This window comes from Heloderma suspectum, chromosome 6 (assembly GCF_057233095.1).
Source record: "Heloderma suspectum isolate Gila_16-S chromosome 6, 16-S_ref, whole genome shotgun sequence".
NCBI classification, from domain to species: Eukaryota; Metazoa; Chordata; class Lepidosauria; order Squamata; family Helodermatidae; genus Heloderma; species Heloderma suspectum.
In genome coordinates this window covers 106,319,816-106,332,615 of record NC_139463.1, presented here as the reverse complement: position 1 = coordinate 106,332,615, position 12,800 = coordinate 106,319,816, and the positions used below count along the sequence as shown (strand labels likewise).

At 45.0% G+C, this 12,800-nt stretch overlaps 1 protein-coding gene across 1 annotated transcript; it reads right to left on the bottom strand.

Moving 5' to 3' along the window:
• Positions 1 to 2,042: 2,042 nt before the first annotated feature.
• LOC146342308 (uncharacterized) lies at positions 2,043 to 12,286 on the bottom strand. The gene is made up of 5 exons (XM_084806095.1): positions 12,180 to 12,286; positions 11,130 to 11,282; positions 4,562 to 4,624; positions 3,015 to 3,141; positions 2,043 to 2,756 (listed from the first exon to the last, which is right to left on the bottom strand). Exons 4-5 carry the CDS (start codon positions 3,091 to 3,093, stop codon positions 2,233 to 2,235), a joined length of 603 nt encoding a protein of 200 aa, XP_084662221.1. The 5' UTR covers positions 3,094 to 3,141; positions 4,562 to 4,624; positions 11,130 to 11,282; positions 12,180 to 12,286; the 3' UTR covers positions 2,043 to 2,232.
• Positions 12,287 to 12,800: the final 514 nt, after the last annotated feature.

Genomic DNA, 12,800 nt, shown 5'->3' with positions numbered 1-12,800 from the left:
GAAAGTTGTGAAAATTGTGGCTGTAATTTGCATACTTTGTTGAAATTCCATCCCTAACCCGCTTAATTTGGACAAGTTATGGCCGCAATGTGTGTGACTCAAACGAATTCCGGCTGTAGTATGTACAAATTATGCAAATTGTGACTGCAATTTGTGCAACTTTCTACTGGTGAGAAGAAGAAAACTGTAAGAAGTTCCTCGATTGCGGGAAAAAAAACATAGCTCAGCTCACCAATGCAAGTCGAGTGGGGATGCCCTGGGCCCCCAAAGGCCATATTTTCAGACATCCCTCCCAGGCAGTCCATCCAGCTCAGTGCCATCTATTCTCACTCTCGGGAGATTCTCAGACAGGGTCCTCTTGTCATTCAACTACCAGAGATCCTTCAAACAGACGTGGCTTGGAAGTCAACCCAGTGGACTCATACTTCCAAAACAGATGCTCTGTCAAGGGGCAATGGCTCCAAATGGCTTCACTGCAGTAACACCGGTACCACCACCACCACCACCACCACCACCACCACCACCACCACTGTTCCTTGCCATTCAGAAAAGACTGACACAGCTGGAAGAGATGCATTAATCAATGCAAAACTGCATGTCAGTGCATTAAAAAGCTTCCAGGTCAACCTTGATGACAAGTCTGCGCCATTTCTACTTTGAGCTGGCCAGAGACGGCCTACACCTAATGCCGCCCTGATGGTCAGCCTGGAGAACTAGGAAGATGGTCACAGAACAGTGAAAAAGATGGAAAATTGTAACACTGATAGTGTAGCAGATTTCTAGACAAGTCTCCATATATATCCTGAATTCCCTGCAATTCCACGATGGCCCACGAAGTCTGATGACTCTCATTTCCCAATAACGCACAGCCAATCAAAATCAAATGAGGAAACAAGGGAGTCCTTCCACAAGAGTTACACCAGGGAGAGGAAAGGCAGAAGAGAAGAAATATTCACAAGAGTGAAGTGATACAATTCCATTTCTTGCTAACAGCAGTCTCCAGGTTTCTCTCTGTATGACAGAGTAGCCTTTGGGAAAGAAACGCAACTCAATAACCAAGCAACAAACACCAAGATACAGAAGAAATTCATTGCCCCCATAAAAAGTCGGAGGCTGCAACTCACAGTTTGGGTGTAGCCTACGATTCTCCTGTGGCCTTTGCCTGATATGATTGCTGTTGTTGCTGTTTATCACTGTTGTTGCTGCTGGTTTTACTGTTGGTTGGTATTGATGTTTGTATTAGGATTTTTATGGTTGGTTTTTATTGCATCTTTATGGTGTTTATGTTCTTATCATTTTTATATCTTAACGGTTTTACGTGTTTTATTGCAGTAAGCCACCTTGGGAGGGCTTCTGCCATGAAAGGCAGCTAAGAAATATTTCTAAAAATAATAATAGTAACAACAACAACAACAACAACAATTCTGCCCTAAATCATGATGACAGGGTTTCAAGAGTGGACAGTAGTGCATTTGCATAACTAAAGCTGAAGCCCCAAGTGTGCCCATTCCTGAGCATGCGAAATCTCGCTATGGTGACACGTGCGTTAGAAAAATTGCACTTGCATAAGTGAAATGCACCCGATGGTGGACTGACTTTGAAAAGTGTTCAGAAACTTCAGCTCCCTAAAACCACTGCAGTCAAACAACTAGGTGGAGCATTTATCAGGAGCATGTGACTCCTGGAACACGGGCTACCAGTCTGTTTCTGTCCACAATTCATAGAGCTGTGTCTTACCTACATTATTTGGGATAAGAGTATTTGAAAGACCACATACTCCCAGATGAACTTGGCCAAGTATTAATCCACTACCATTCTGAGGAATGACATCACTTCCCCTCTCAAGTCTAACCATGCTTTTCCCTTACTAATTGCTCTCTGGTGTTCAGCTGAGGCCTCAGCAAAATAATGTAGCATTTGGGAAGAAAAATACAACCCAATAAGCCAGAACTAGAGGCCAAAATGGAGAAGACCTCTACAGCCACCATGAATTTCCCCTTGATGCTCAGGTAGGTTGGAGCAAAAGACACCCAGACACTGCAGAACACCAACATGCTGAAAGTGATCAGCTTGGCTTCATTGAAATTATCCGGCAACTTCCTGGCAAAGAAAGCCACTGAGAAGCTGACGGTGGCCAAAAGGCCCATGTAGCCCAGGACAAGGTAGAACATGAGGGCTGAGCCGTCATTGCATTGAACTGTGATGGTGTCAAGCTGGGAGTGCGTGTCAAACTCAGGGAAGGGCGGAGAAGTTGCCAGCCACACAGCACAGATGCCAGTTTGCGTCAGAGAAGAGGGAAAGATGACTGATCCTGCCAGTCTCTTCCCCACCCATTTCCTCATCCTGTTCCCAGGCTTGGTGGCCATGAAGGCCAAAACCACGGTGATGGTCTTTGCCAACACACAAGCAACGGAGATGGAGAAGACGACGCCAAACACTGTTTGTCTCAGGAAGCAGGTCACCTTCCCAGGCCAGCCAAAGAATAAGGAGGAGCAGAGAATGCAGAGTAGCAGAGAGGAGAGCAGGCCACAGATGATGTTCCAATTGTTGGCTTTGACGATGGGGGTGTTCCAATGCAGACTGAAGCTCCCAGTCACAGCAACTGTGATCACAGTCTGAGAGGAGAAGAGCTAAGGATGCCAGAACCACTCCCAAGGCCTCCTCATAAGATAGGTAGCTTATTTCCTTCGGAATACATTGGTCCTGGTTCTTGTTTGGATACTGATCTTCAGGGCATATCTCATATTGCTCTGCATCTGAAAGTAAGAAGCGATGCCTCAGTATTTCCAAAATACACTAAAGTGGTCGCTTTCATCGAATGTAATATTGTAGCAAACAAAACTATTACACAGCTTCCTCTTTTTTAGGCATCCATGCTCTCTTTTTTTTTTGTCATCTGTGTGAGGGAATGAATTCATATACTTGCTGATGGACAAAGCTGCCAGGACTTACATTAAACCTGAATTTAAACTTTTTGTGTTATTTTCCAGGTCACTCTGGATCCCTTCACTTACCCATCTGGATGGAAATCCTCCCTTGGGGGCACTCAGTGCAATCATAGCAACACGCTTGCTTCCCCTCCTGGACGGACATGCTCTGGCCAGGGTGGCAGCTCTCAGCACAAGTGGAACTGGGCAGCAACTAATAGTAACCACAAGGAAGAACAGATCTGTTGGAACTGGCTGTAAAAAAGCTTCTGAGGTATTCACTGGCATTCAACGAAGGGGAGAGAGCAGTTCCAAAGGAGGAAACCCCAACTGTTTTAGTTCTTTGTTCTTTGTTGAAGACAATGGGGGCCCAGAACCCCTAGCTATTGTCACCCAAAGAACCATCTCAGCAACAACACCAACCAGATGGCCTCAGCTTCTTTCTACCCTCTTGCAAATATTCACTCTTGGCTTTCAGGTGATCTTTTAACGCTCTGCTGTAATGTGCAGTTTCAACTAGGGATGTACGAAAGTCACTTACCTTTTTACGAAATTGATTCAAGGTGGGGGGGAGGCGCTCCGTCCCTCCCCCCGAAATTCTGGCCGTGGGGGAGGCACTCCGTCCTCCCTCCCCGAATTCTGGCAGGCCGGGTCCGCAAATGGTGGCGGCCGTAGCCGCCGCCGTTTGCATCCCTGCAGTCAGCCGTGATAGGCTACGTAAATGTTTATGTAGCCTATCATGGCTGATTTAAAAGAAAAAAAAAATAACCACGTGTACGCAAATGCATTCCTTATTTTGCATTTGCATTCCTTACATCTTAGTCTATGTAAACATTTACGTAGACTAAGATGATGAAAATAAGGGGAACGCAAATAGTGTAGATGCTACGCTACTTGCGTTCCCCTTATTTTCGCCGTCTTAGTTTATGTAAATGTTTACGTAGACTAAGACGGCGAAAATAAGGGGAACACAAATAGCGTAGATGCTACGCTATTTGCGTTCCCCTTATTTTCACCGTCTTAGTCTACGTAAATGTTTACGTAGACTAAGATGTGTCAAAATAAGGAACGCAAAAATAAGATGTGTCAAAATAAGGAACCCTTTGCATACGCACATGTTTTTTCTTTTTCTTTAAAATCAGCCGTGATAGGCTATGTAAAAATTTACGTAGCCTATCACGGTATTTTTTAAAAATCTAGCCGTCATATGCTACGTAAATCTTTACGTAGCCTATCACGTTTTTGGGGGGTTTTTTTACTGGAAATGGTGGCGGCAGCCAGTCGGAAGACTGGCTGCCACAGCCGCCGCCGAACTGCTGCCAGAGCCGCCGCCGCCAGGAAGATTCACCCAAGGTAAGTCCCGTCCCGGGTGGGGGTTGGGGGGGGCAGACCATTTCGCCACCGATTTCAGGGGGCCAAATGCACTGGCATTCGGCCTCCCCGAGATTCGTGGTGAAATTCTCTGACATTCCTAGTTTCAACACATGTATACAGTTGGGCAGATTTGGTCTTGTTCTGGGGATATTGTGACGTAGGATTTCTATATCGACCTTGATCATGGATCGGCATGTAATATGTCCTATGCCATTTCCCCAGCAAAAAGTACCATCAAGAATACAAATGAATGCACTCACAGAACTTTTAGATTGAATTATCTGCGATGTATTTTCATCTTTTACATCAAAATCTGAAGCTGTCTGTTCAAAATTGAAATAAGAATAAAGAATACAGAATACAGAATACAAAATACAAAGTTAGTGCAAGCAAAACATATTTTAAAATGCTTTTTCAAGTCTACTTTCAGGAGAACTGGAAGCAAAAGTCATTTCAAAAAGCTTTCGAAGAATCATTTCAGGAGCATTGCCTTTCTAAAGATGAAGTGTTTTACCCAATGACATGTCTGAGCTTGTAGCAAAAAGGAACAGAGACATCAATGAGGCCTATGTTTTGTCATGAAGTTCCTTTTTCTCTCTCTCTATTCCTAGGATTTCTTAGAAAAACCTTATGTAATACCTTTATCCAGAACAGAATTTCTTTTATAATTACTGATTATTTTCCCCCAAATCCCAGCTGCGGTTTTGGGAAGTAATATTTTATTTCTTTTCTTTTTTCAGCTCTGCTGAGAACACATTTCTGTATGTTCCAGACAGGATACCATCTACCCAGGTTTCCTGCACTGGACTATTTTCATCTTGAGCAGTTTTGCAGTTCTTTGTCCTCTCCACCATATTTTAGATTCAGTTTAGGGCATCACAAGCCGAACATGTGAACAATAGTCAGTGAACAAGTATCCTTTTCCACGATGTTGTTATCTGATTCACATTCTTCCTGGAGTTGGCGGGAAACCTTGTATTTCCTGAGCTTAGTTCGGAAATGGTTTTAGCTTTATTTTTCTTGGTCTGCAAGTTCAGAGGTCAGTGAGAAATAACAAATGCTTCTGTTAGAATCCCATGCTACAATCATTCAAACTTCATATGATACTCCATTTTAAAATATCAGTTGCTACTTATGACAAATCAAAATTTGTGTGAGAGATAAGTTTATGAGAGAGGAAGAGACCAAAATCTTCTAGGAGAAATATTTACAAGGTAACCACTTAGGAAGCTTGGTGCAGAGTCTTACAGAGACTTCTGGGGCAAATATTTGTCACAACACAAAGGTCCTGAGACAAGCACCAATGGTCGCCATCTTTGATACCAAGGATATGTGGAACCTGGAAAGCAATGTTTGTTTGTTTGTTTATTTATTTATTATTGCATTTATATCCCGCCTTTATTCCTCTTGCAAGGAACCCAAGGTGGCTTACATTATCCTCCTCCTCTCCATTTTATCCTCACAACAACAACCCTGTGAGGTAGGTTGGGCTGAGAGTGTGTGACTGGCCCAAAGTCACCCAGTGAGCTTCCATTTCTATTAGGGATGTCAGAATTTCACCACGAATCTCAGGGAGGCCGAATGCCAGCGCATTCGGCCCCCCGAAATCGGTGGTGAAACGGTCTGCCCCCCCGCCCCCCCCCCCAGGATGGGACTTACCTTTGGCGAACCTCCCTGGCGGTGGCGGCTCCAGCAGCAGTTCGGCAGCGGTTCGGCGGCGGCGGCGGCCGGTCTTTCGACTGGCTGCCGCCGCTGCCATTTCCAGAAAAAACACACACACACACACAAAAACATGATAGGCTACGTAAAGATTTACGTAGCCTATCATGGCTAGATTTTCAAAAAATATCGTGCTAGGCTACGTAAATGTTTACATAGCCTACCACGGTTGAGTGGAAAAAAAAAAAGTGCATATGCAAATGGCGGCGCCCATGGGAGCTGCCATTTGCGTTCCTTATTTTGGCACGTGTAGTCTATGTAAACATTTACGTAGACTACGGCGAAAATAAGGGGAACGCAAATAGCGTAGCATCTATGCTATTTGCATTCCCCTACTTTCGCCGTAGTCTATGAAAATGTTTACATAGACTACCCGTGCCAAAATAAGGAACGTAAATGGTGGCACCCATTTGCGTTTTTTTTTGCAGTCAGCCGTGATAGGCTACCTAAACATTTACGTAGCCTATCACGGCTGACTGCAGGGATGCAAACGGCGGCGGCTATGGCCGCCGCCATTTGCGTTCCTGGCCAGGTGGGATTCACGGCAGGAGGGATGGGGCACCTCCCCCCCGGCCAGAATTTCGGGGGGGGAGGGACGGGACACCTCCCCCCCACCGCGAAGCAAATTTCGGTTCAGGTAAGTGACTTTCGTACATCCCTATTTTCTATTCATGTGTATGAAAGAATGGATGAACCAATTTTTCTCTACTTTATTAACAGCAGCAAAGCTGATGGTTGCTAAAAATTGGAAGAATCAGAACTGTCTACTCACAGGGAATGGATGAACTAGGTGTGTCAATTGGCATAATTGTTAAACTGGGTGGAATTAAGGGATGGTATTCTGATCAATCGTACATTTGGTATAAATACATGCATACATGATATACATACATGAATACATACATGAAGATTAAAAAGTGGGGTACTTTTATTGATTCCTGAAGGACAAAGCATCATGTCAAAATTAATATGTTCTGTATCCATGCTTCAGTATCCCATTATTCAAAGTTTCATTTAATTTAAATATATCCTCATATAATTTCAGAAGTGAATATGATGTTCTATAGAATTTTGTAGATAATTTCATTCTGCCTTTTTTTAAAGTTAAAATAAAAAAAATTGCAAAAGAGAAAAATAATGGGACAAATCATGGCCAATGTTATCTCTAATGGTACACAGATGAGTCTTAAGCTGTAAATTCAGTCAAGCTGAAGGGGTAGAAAGAACAAAGGGCCAATGTGGGGCAGAAGGGACGCAAAGCCTATCAGGCCTTGAAGGCTACCAGTCTGGAATGCATCGAGAAAGAAGCAGTTATTCCTGTCTGTTTTTTCTCTCCACCGCAAACAGCATGCTAGGAAGTTTCTTCAAGGCATCCAGAGTGCATTTAGCCCACTTGCAGTAAATGTATCTCCATCATATCTGGATACCTTAGCTGCAGTGGGGAGTGGCAGCATTTTGGTGCTGGTCCCCCAGCTCCAAAATGCCATTCCAAGGCAAGTCCACAAGGCACCCACATTGTTGCCTCTTCAACTCCAGGCTAAGACATTTCTATTCTTCTGCTCTTTCAAATCCTTTTTGCATTTCGAGTGCTTCAGATGCCTCCATCTGTCCAAAGCCCTGCCAGCCAGAGCCTAGCACAGCAGGAGCAATGATGGAGAGGGGAGAGGTTTCTACAATCACAGGGAGTAGTGAAAGAGCAATCCTATATGCTCCTCTGAGTTCAGTGTGACTTTTTTCCCAGGTAATGTGTACTCAGCCAAATAGAGGTTTATGAGAAGAGCTGGAGGGCATCCAGTGTGAAGCTGAATAGGAAAGTACCAGGGGAAAGGGGTTATTTGCACTCAAAAAAACCTGCGCCAGAGATTAGTGATAGTGACATCATCTTAATTGTCATCTTAAACACCTACGTTCTCTGAATGATTATCTCACTCAGTATACTTGTCTATTTTTTTTCTCCACTGCAAAAGTCCTACTAGGAACTTTCTTCAAGATGTCTGGAGTGCATTTAGGCTAGCTGCAGTAAATTGATCTCCATTGTATCTGGATACCTTAGCTGCAGTCATCTATGCCCTGATATGCTCCTGTGTGGATTAATGTAACAATCTGTACTTGGGGCTGCCTTTGAAGATTGACTGGAAATTTCAGCTGGTGCAAAATATAGCTGTAAGAATTGTAATTTTGCCAGGCATTATGATCATATTGCACAGTTCCTCTCTCACGTGCACTGGCCCCGAATTAGCATCTGGGCCCAATTCAAAGTGCAGGGCTTGCCCTGTGGCGCTTTCCATGTCTTGGAACCTTGGTTCCTGATAGGACACCTCCTCCCATATATGCCTACCTGAACTTTTAGACCATCCACGGCAACCCATTCTCCAAGTCCCCCCTTATTCTGATGCTTGGAGAGTGGAAGCAAGAGAAAGTCCTTTTTTCTAGGGTGGTCCCCAAGCTCCAGAATGCTCTCCCAAGGGAAGTCCACAGGGCACAGACATTGCTATCTCTTCAGCAGCTGGCATAGACATTTCTCTTCTCCTAGACTTTTAAAATATTTCCATGTTTTTGTGTGTGTTTAAGATCCCTCTGTCTATCCAAAGCCCTGCCTGCAAGAGCCTGGCACAGAGGGGGAATGAGGGGGCACTTCTGCAGTTGTGACCATGGAGGAACAGGTGCTGTGGTGCCTTCGGTGGCAACTTTGGCACAGTGTGGCAGGGGTGAGGAAGGCAGAAGGATCTGAAGTCAGATTCCTCCAGCTGAGGACCCAGGAGCTCCTTTGTCCTCAGGAGGGGGGATCCGACCTATCCAATAGTCCTTGGATACACTCTCCAAAGAAGCATAGGATTGCTCTGTGAGTTTCACTCACTTAGTCCCTACGATGTGCTTCATCTTTTATACCTGACAGTCATTTCACTTTCTATGTTAATGTTATATTTTATGATGTGTTGGTGTATTTATTCATTTTATATATTATTGGCCGTTTTCATTGGGAAATTATTATTTTTCATTTTTGGTCTTATTATATCCTGTACAATGCCTTGAGAAAATTATCAGGTATTTAATCAATTTAAACAAAAATAAATAAAAACTAGGCATGACTGCCATATTCTGATCAATTATCAACCACCCTGGATAGCAGTATCTGTAATGTGCTTTTAAAAATGCTGATGATACAGATGATGATGGTGAAAATAAGAAGAGTCATTCCCACCTGATTAAACGTAGTATTCCACACAATGGCACTTCCATTAATAGTGAACCCATTCTGTGTATTCCCCTCAGTCTCCATCCTCCCAACTTGGATTCTCTGGAAGGATTCATTGGGGAAGGAGACCAGGTTTATGAGCTCATATCCACCTGCCAGGTCCCCACTGTCATCAAAAAAAATTTCTTCCCCAGCACTGTTATTAAAGCAGATTCTTCTCAGAAAAGAGTGAAGCTGGATTGGAAGAAAAAAAGGTTTACAATGCATTGTTTGCTTATTCATTCAAAGAATTTCTCAACCACCCATCCTCCTTCCAGGTAGCTGGGTGGTCAGCCACTTCGGAAATGGCTAATGGTATTTCCTTGGAATTTGCCAGATTGTGATATTTGGGGTGCTTACTGAGGAAATTTTTATCATTCAATCATACTGCCTCCCTAACAGAATGTTACATGGGGTGCTTACAAAGTTGCTTTCCATTTGTAACCCTCCCATGTCTTCCCACTGCTTTTGCCAACCTATTTGTTACCCTCTGATAAACAAGGAAACATGGAATAGTTTGACAGCATCTGTAATTGGCAGTGCTGGGAGCCCTTCATCTGGAAGCACCCTTAGACTTCAAATATCTCTTTTCCAAAGTATCAGTACAACCAAACATGAATTTCCAGGAGCCTGGAACTTCCAAATGTTAAATAATGCTCCATAGGAAATGAGATCGAAGATGACAATTGAAATAAGTATTACTGCAGTGAAGTGTTTCCAGGACTTCACCAATCTGATATATTCCTGAGCTATAGCTCCTCCCAGTGACAGCAGCAGGGTCACCAGGGAAAAGCTCCAGTACCCATTTTTCCATGCCAGTACTCAGACTCACAACATAGAAAGTGATGATATAGAAATGAGGGCTTCTGCATCTGAACATGTGCAAAGTGTTCTTAAAACAGGAGCCATCACAGTCATCTCACTGGGGAGTAGACTGAAAGGCTACAGTGTTAGGGAATATTGGCTTTCAAAGCAAATCAGACCAGCACCAAGGCACTCCAAAGCAAAGCGGGTCACCAGTGAAGCGCCTCAGTCTGCCTTGGAGATTAGGAGCTATTCTGATACATTTTGAAGCCCAGACAGCCCATCTCCAAAATTTATCAGCTTGAGAAAGATCCGGGAGGGAGAGAGGAGGAGTAGGAGGGAGGGAAAGAGCTCTGGTGAATGGCAACTCTAGTTGCCAAAGTAGGGCTGACTCCTGGGCATAACCCAGGAGTCTCCAATTCACAACAGTGTGGAAGAGGGGGAGGAAATGCTAGATATATTGGAGAAAAAAGCCTGCTTTGGGTCATTATGAGAGAGAGATCTGGTGGTAGTTGGAGAGAGCTCTGCAGTTATTTGGCTACAGCCACCACCATTTGCGTTCTTTATTTTGGGCCATCTTAGTCTACGTAAATAATTACGTAGACTAAGACAGCGAAAATAAGGGGAACGTAAATAGCGTCCACTACATAACTTATGTAGCCTATCACGTGGGTGTAAAACAAAAACAAAAACCTGGAAATGGCGGCGGCGGCAGCCGATTGGAAGACCAGCCGCCACCGACGCTGCCAGAGCCGCTCACACCCGGACGATCCACCCCAGGTAAGTCTCATCCCGGGGGGATCTGCGGGGGTGGCAGGGGGGGTGGCAGGCCATTCCGCCACAGATTTCAGGGGCCAAATGCACTGGCATTCGGCCTCCCCGAGATCCATGGCGGAATTCTCTGCCATCCCTATGACAGAGTAGCCTTTGGGAAAGGAACACAACTCAATAACCAAGCAACCAACACCAAGATGCGGAAGATCTCCATTGCCACCGTAAAAAGTCAGAGGCTGCAACTCACAGTTTGGGTGTAACCTACTATTTTCTAGGGATGTACGAAAATCACTTACCTTTCGTGGATTATGCTGATGGTGTGGGGGGAGGTGCTCCGTCCCTCCTCCCAGAATCCTCGAATCCTGCTTGGCCGGCTCCGCTCTGTGGTGGCTCCACAGAGCATCCGTCCAGGGCCGTCCGCAGCTGGATTTCTGGCCATGGACGGGCTGCTGCGGACGCAAATGGCGGCCGCTGTAGCAGCTGCCATTTGCGTCCATCTAGGCTTCTGTGATAGGCTACGTAAGTATTTACATAGCCTATCACGGCTAACCTCCCCCCCCAACCCCCCCCCAGCATACACAAATGGCAGCTGTGCCACGGAATCTGTCTGTGCCACGGAATCCTCCACAGAACGGCACCACGACGTCCTGCGGAGCCAGCAGTCATGTGGCTTTTTTTTTGTCATCCGCACAGAGTTGTGGAATTTTCGTAAATAAAAACGCAAGGTAGTATATTCCAATAACAAAATATGTAAGGTTTTTTTTAAAAAAAATGAATTGTGCTCACCACCTTGTTTGTGGGGGTTCTTTTTCAATTGAAATCCTCCATCTCTGTTTACTTTCAGCCAAAACATTTCCTCCTCCTAGGGGCTTCCCAAAAGAAGGCTGTCCTAGGTGTGCCTGAGTGATGCACTCTTGGTTTAAAGCAATACTGTTTTAAAGAAAGAAAAACCTTTTAAAATGACCGTGCTGGTCTGGAGCCCTGCATGAGGTATTATTCTCCCTTGTTGACGTTGTGAGGCTAAAATGGAGAGGAGAAGACTTACTTCTGAGTAAACATGCACAGAGATGGTTTTCCCTCTCCATTTTAGCCTCACAACGTCAACAACAAAGCTGGATGTGGAAATATAAAGCTTAGCAGGGAGAATAATACTGGTGCAAGGCTGCAGGACAGGCATGGTCATTTTAAAAGGTTTTTTCTTTCTTTAAAACTAGGGATGGTGGAGAATTTCTCCCCGAAACTTCGGGGGGCCGAGAGCCAACATGTTGGGCCCCCGAAGAAGTTTCGGGGAGAAATTCTCCGCCCCCCCCGCCCCCCGTACCCCCCCCCCCCGGGATGGGACTTACCTTTCCCGAATGTCCCTCCTGGCGGCAGGTCCCGGCGGCGGTTCGTCGGGTCTTCGTCAGGGGTGGGAGCAGCAGCCAGTCCTTCGACCGGCTGCCGCCGCCCCCATTCCAATAAAAGTAAAAAAAAAAACAAAGCCCCCGTGATAGGCTACGTGACGATTAACGTAGCCTATCACGGCTAGATTTGCAAAGTCAGCTGTGATAGGCTACGTAAATCGTCACGTAGCCTATCACGGGTGACTTAAAAAAAAAAAAAGCGCGTACGGCTAATGGCGGCCCCCATAGGGAGCCGCCATTCATGTTCCTTATTTGGTCGCTGTAGTCTATGTAAAGATTACGTAGACTACAGCGAAAATAAGGGCAAGGCTATTTGCGTTGCCCTTATTTTCACCGTAGTCTACGTAAAGATTTATGTAGACTACAGTGACCAAATACGGAACGCGAATGGCGGCTCCCTATGGGGGCCGCCATTTGCGTACGCGCTTTTTTTTTTTTTAAGTCACCCGTGATAGGCTACGTGACGATTTACGTAGCCTATCATGGCTGACTTTGCAGATCTAGCCATGATAGGCTACGTTAATCGTCACGTAGCCTATCACGGGGGCGTGTTTTTTTTTAACT

Coding starts and splice junctions, on each gene's coding strand:
- LOC146342308 (XM_084806095.1), bottom strand. CDS start 3,093: ATGTCCGTCCAGGAGGGGAAGCAAGCGTGTTGCTATGATTGCACTGAG. Junction 2,757..3,014: donor GAGGATTTCCATCCAGATGG/GTAAGTGAAGGG, acceptor TCTTACTTTCAG/ATGCAGAGCAATATGAGATA.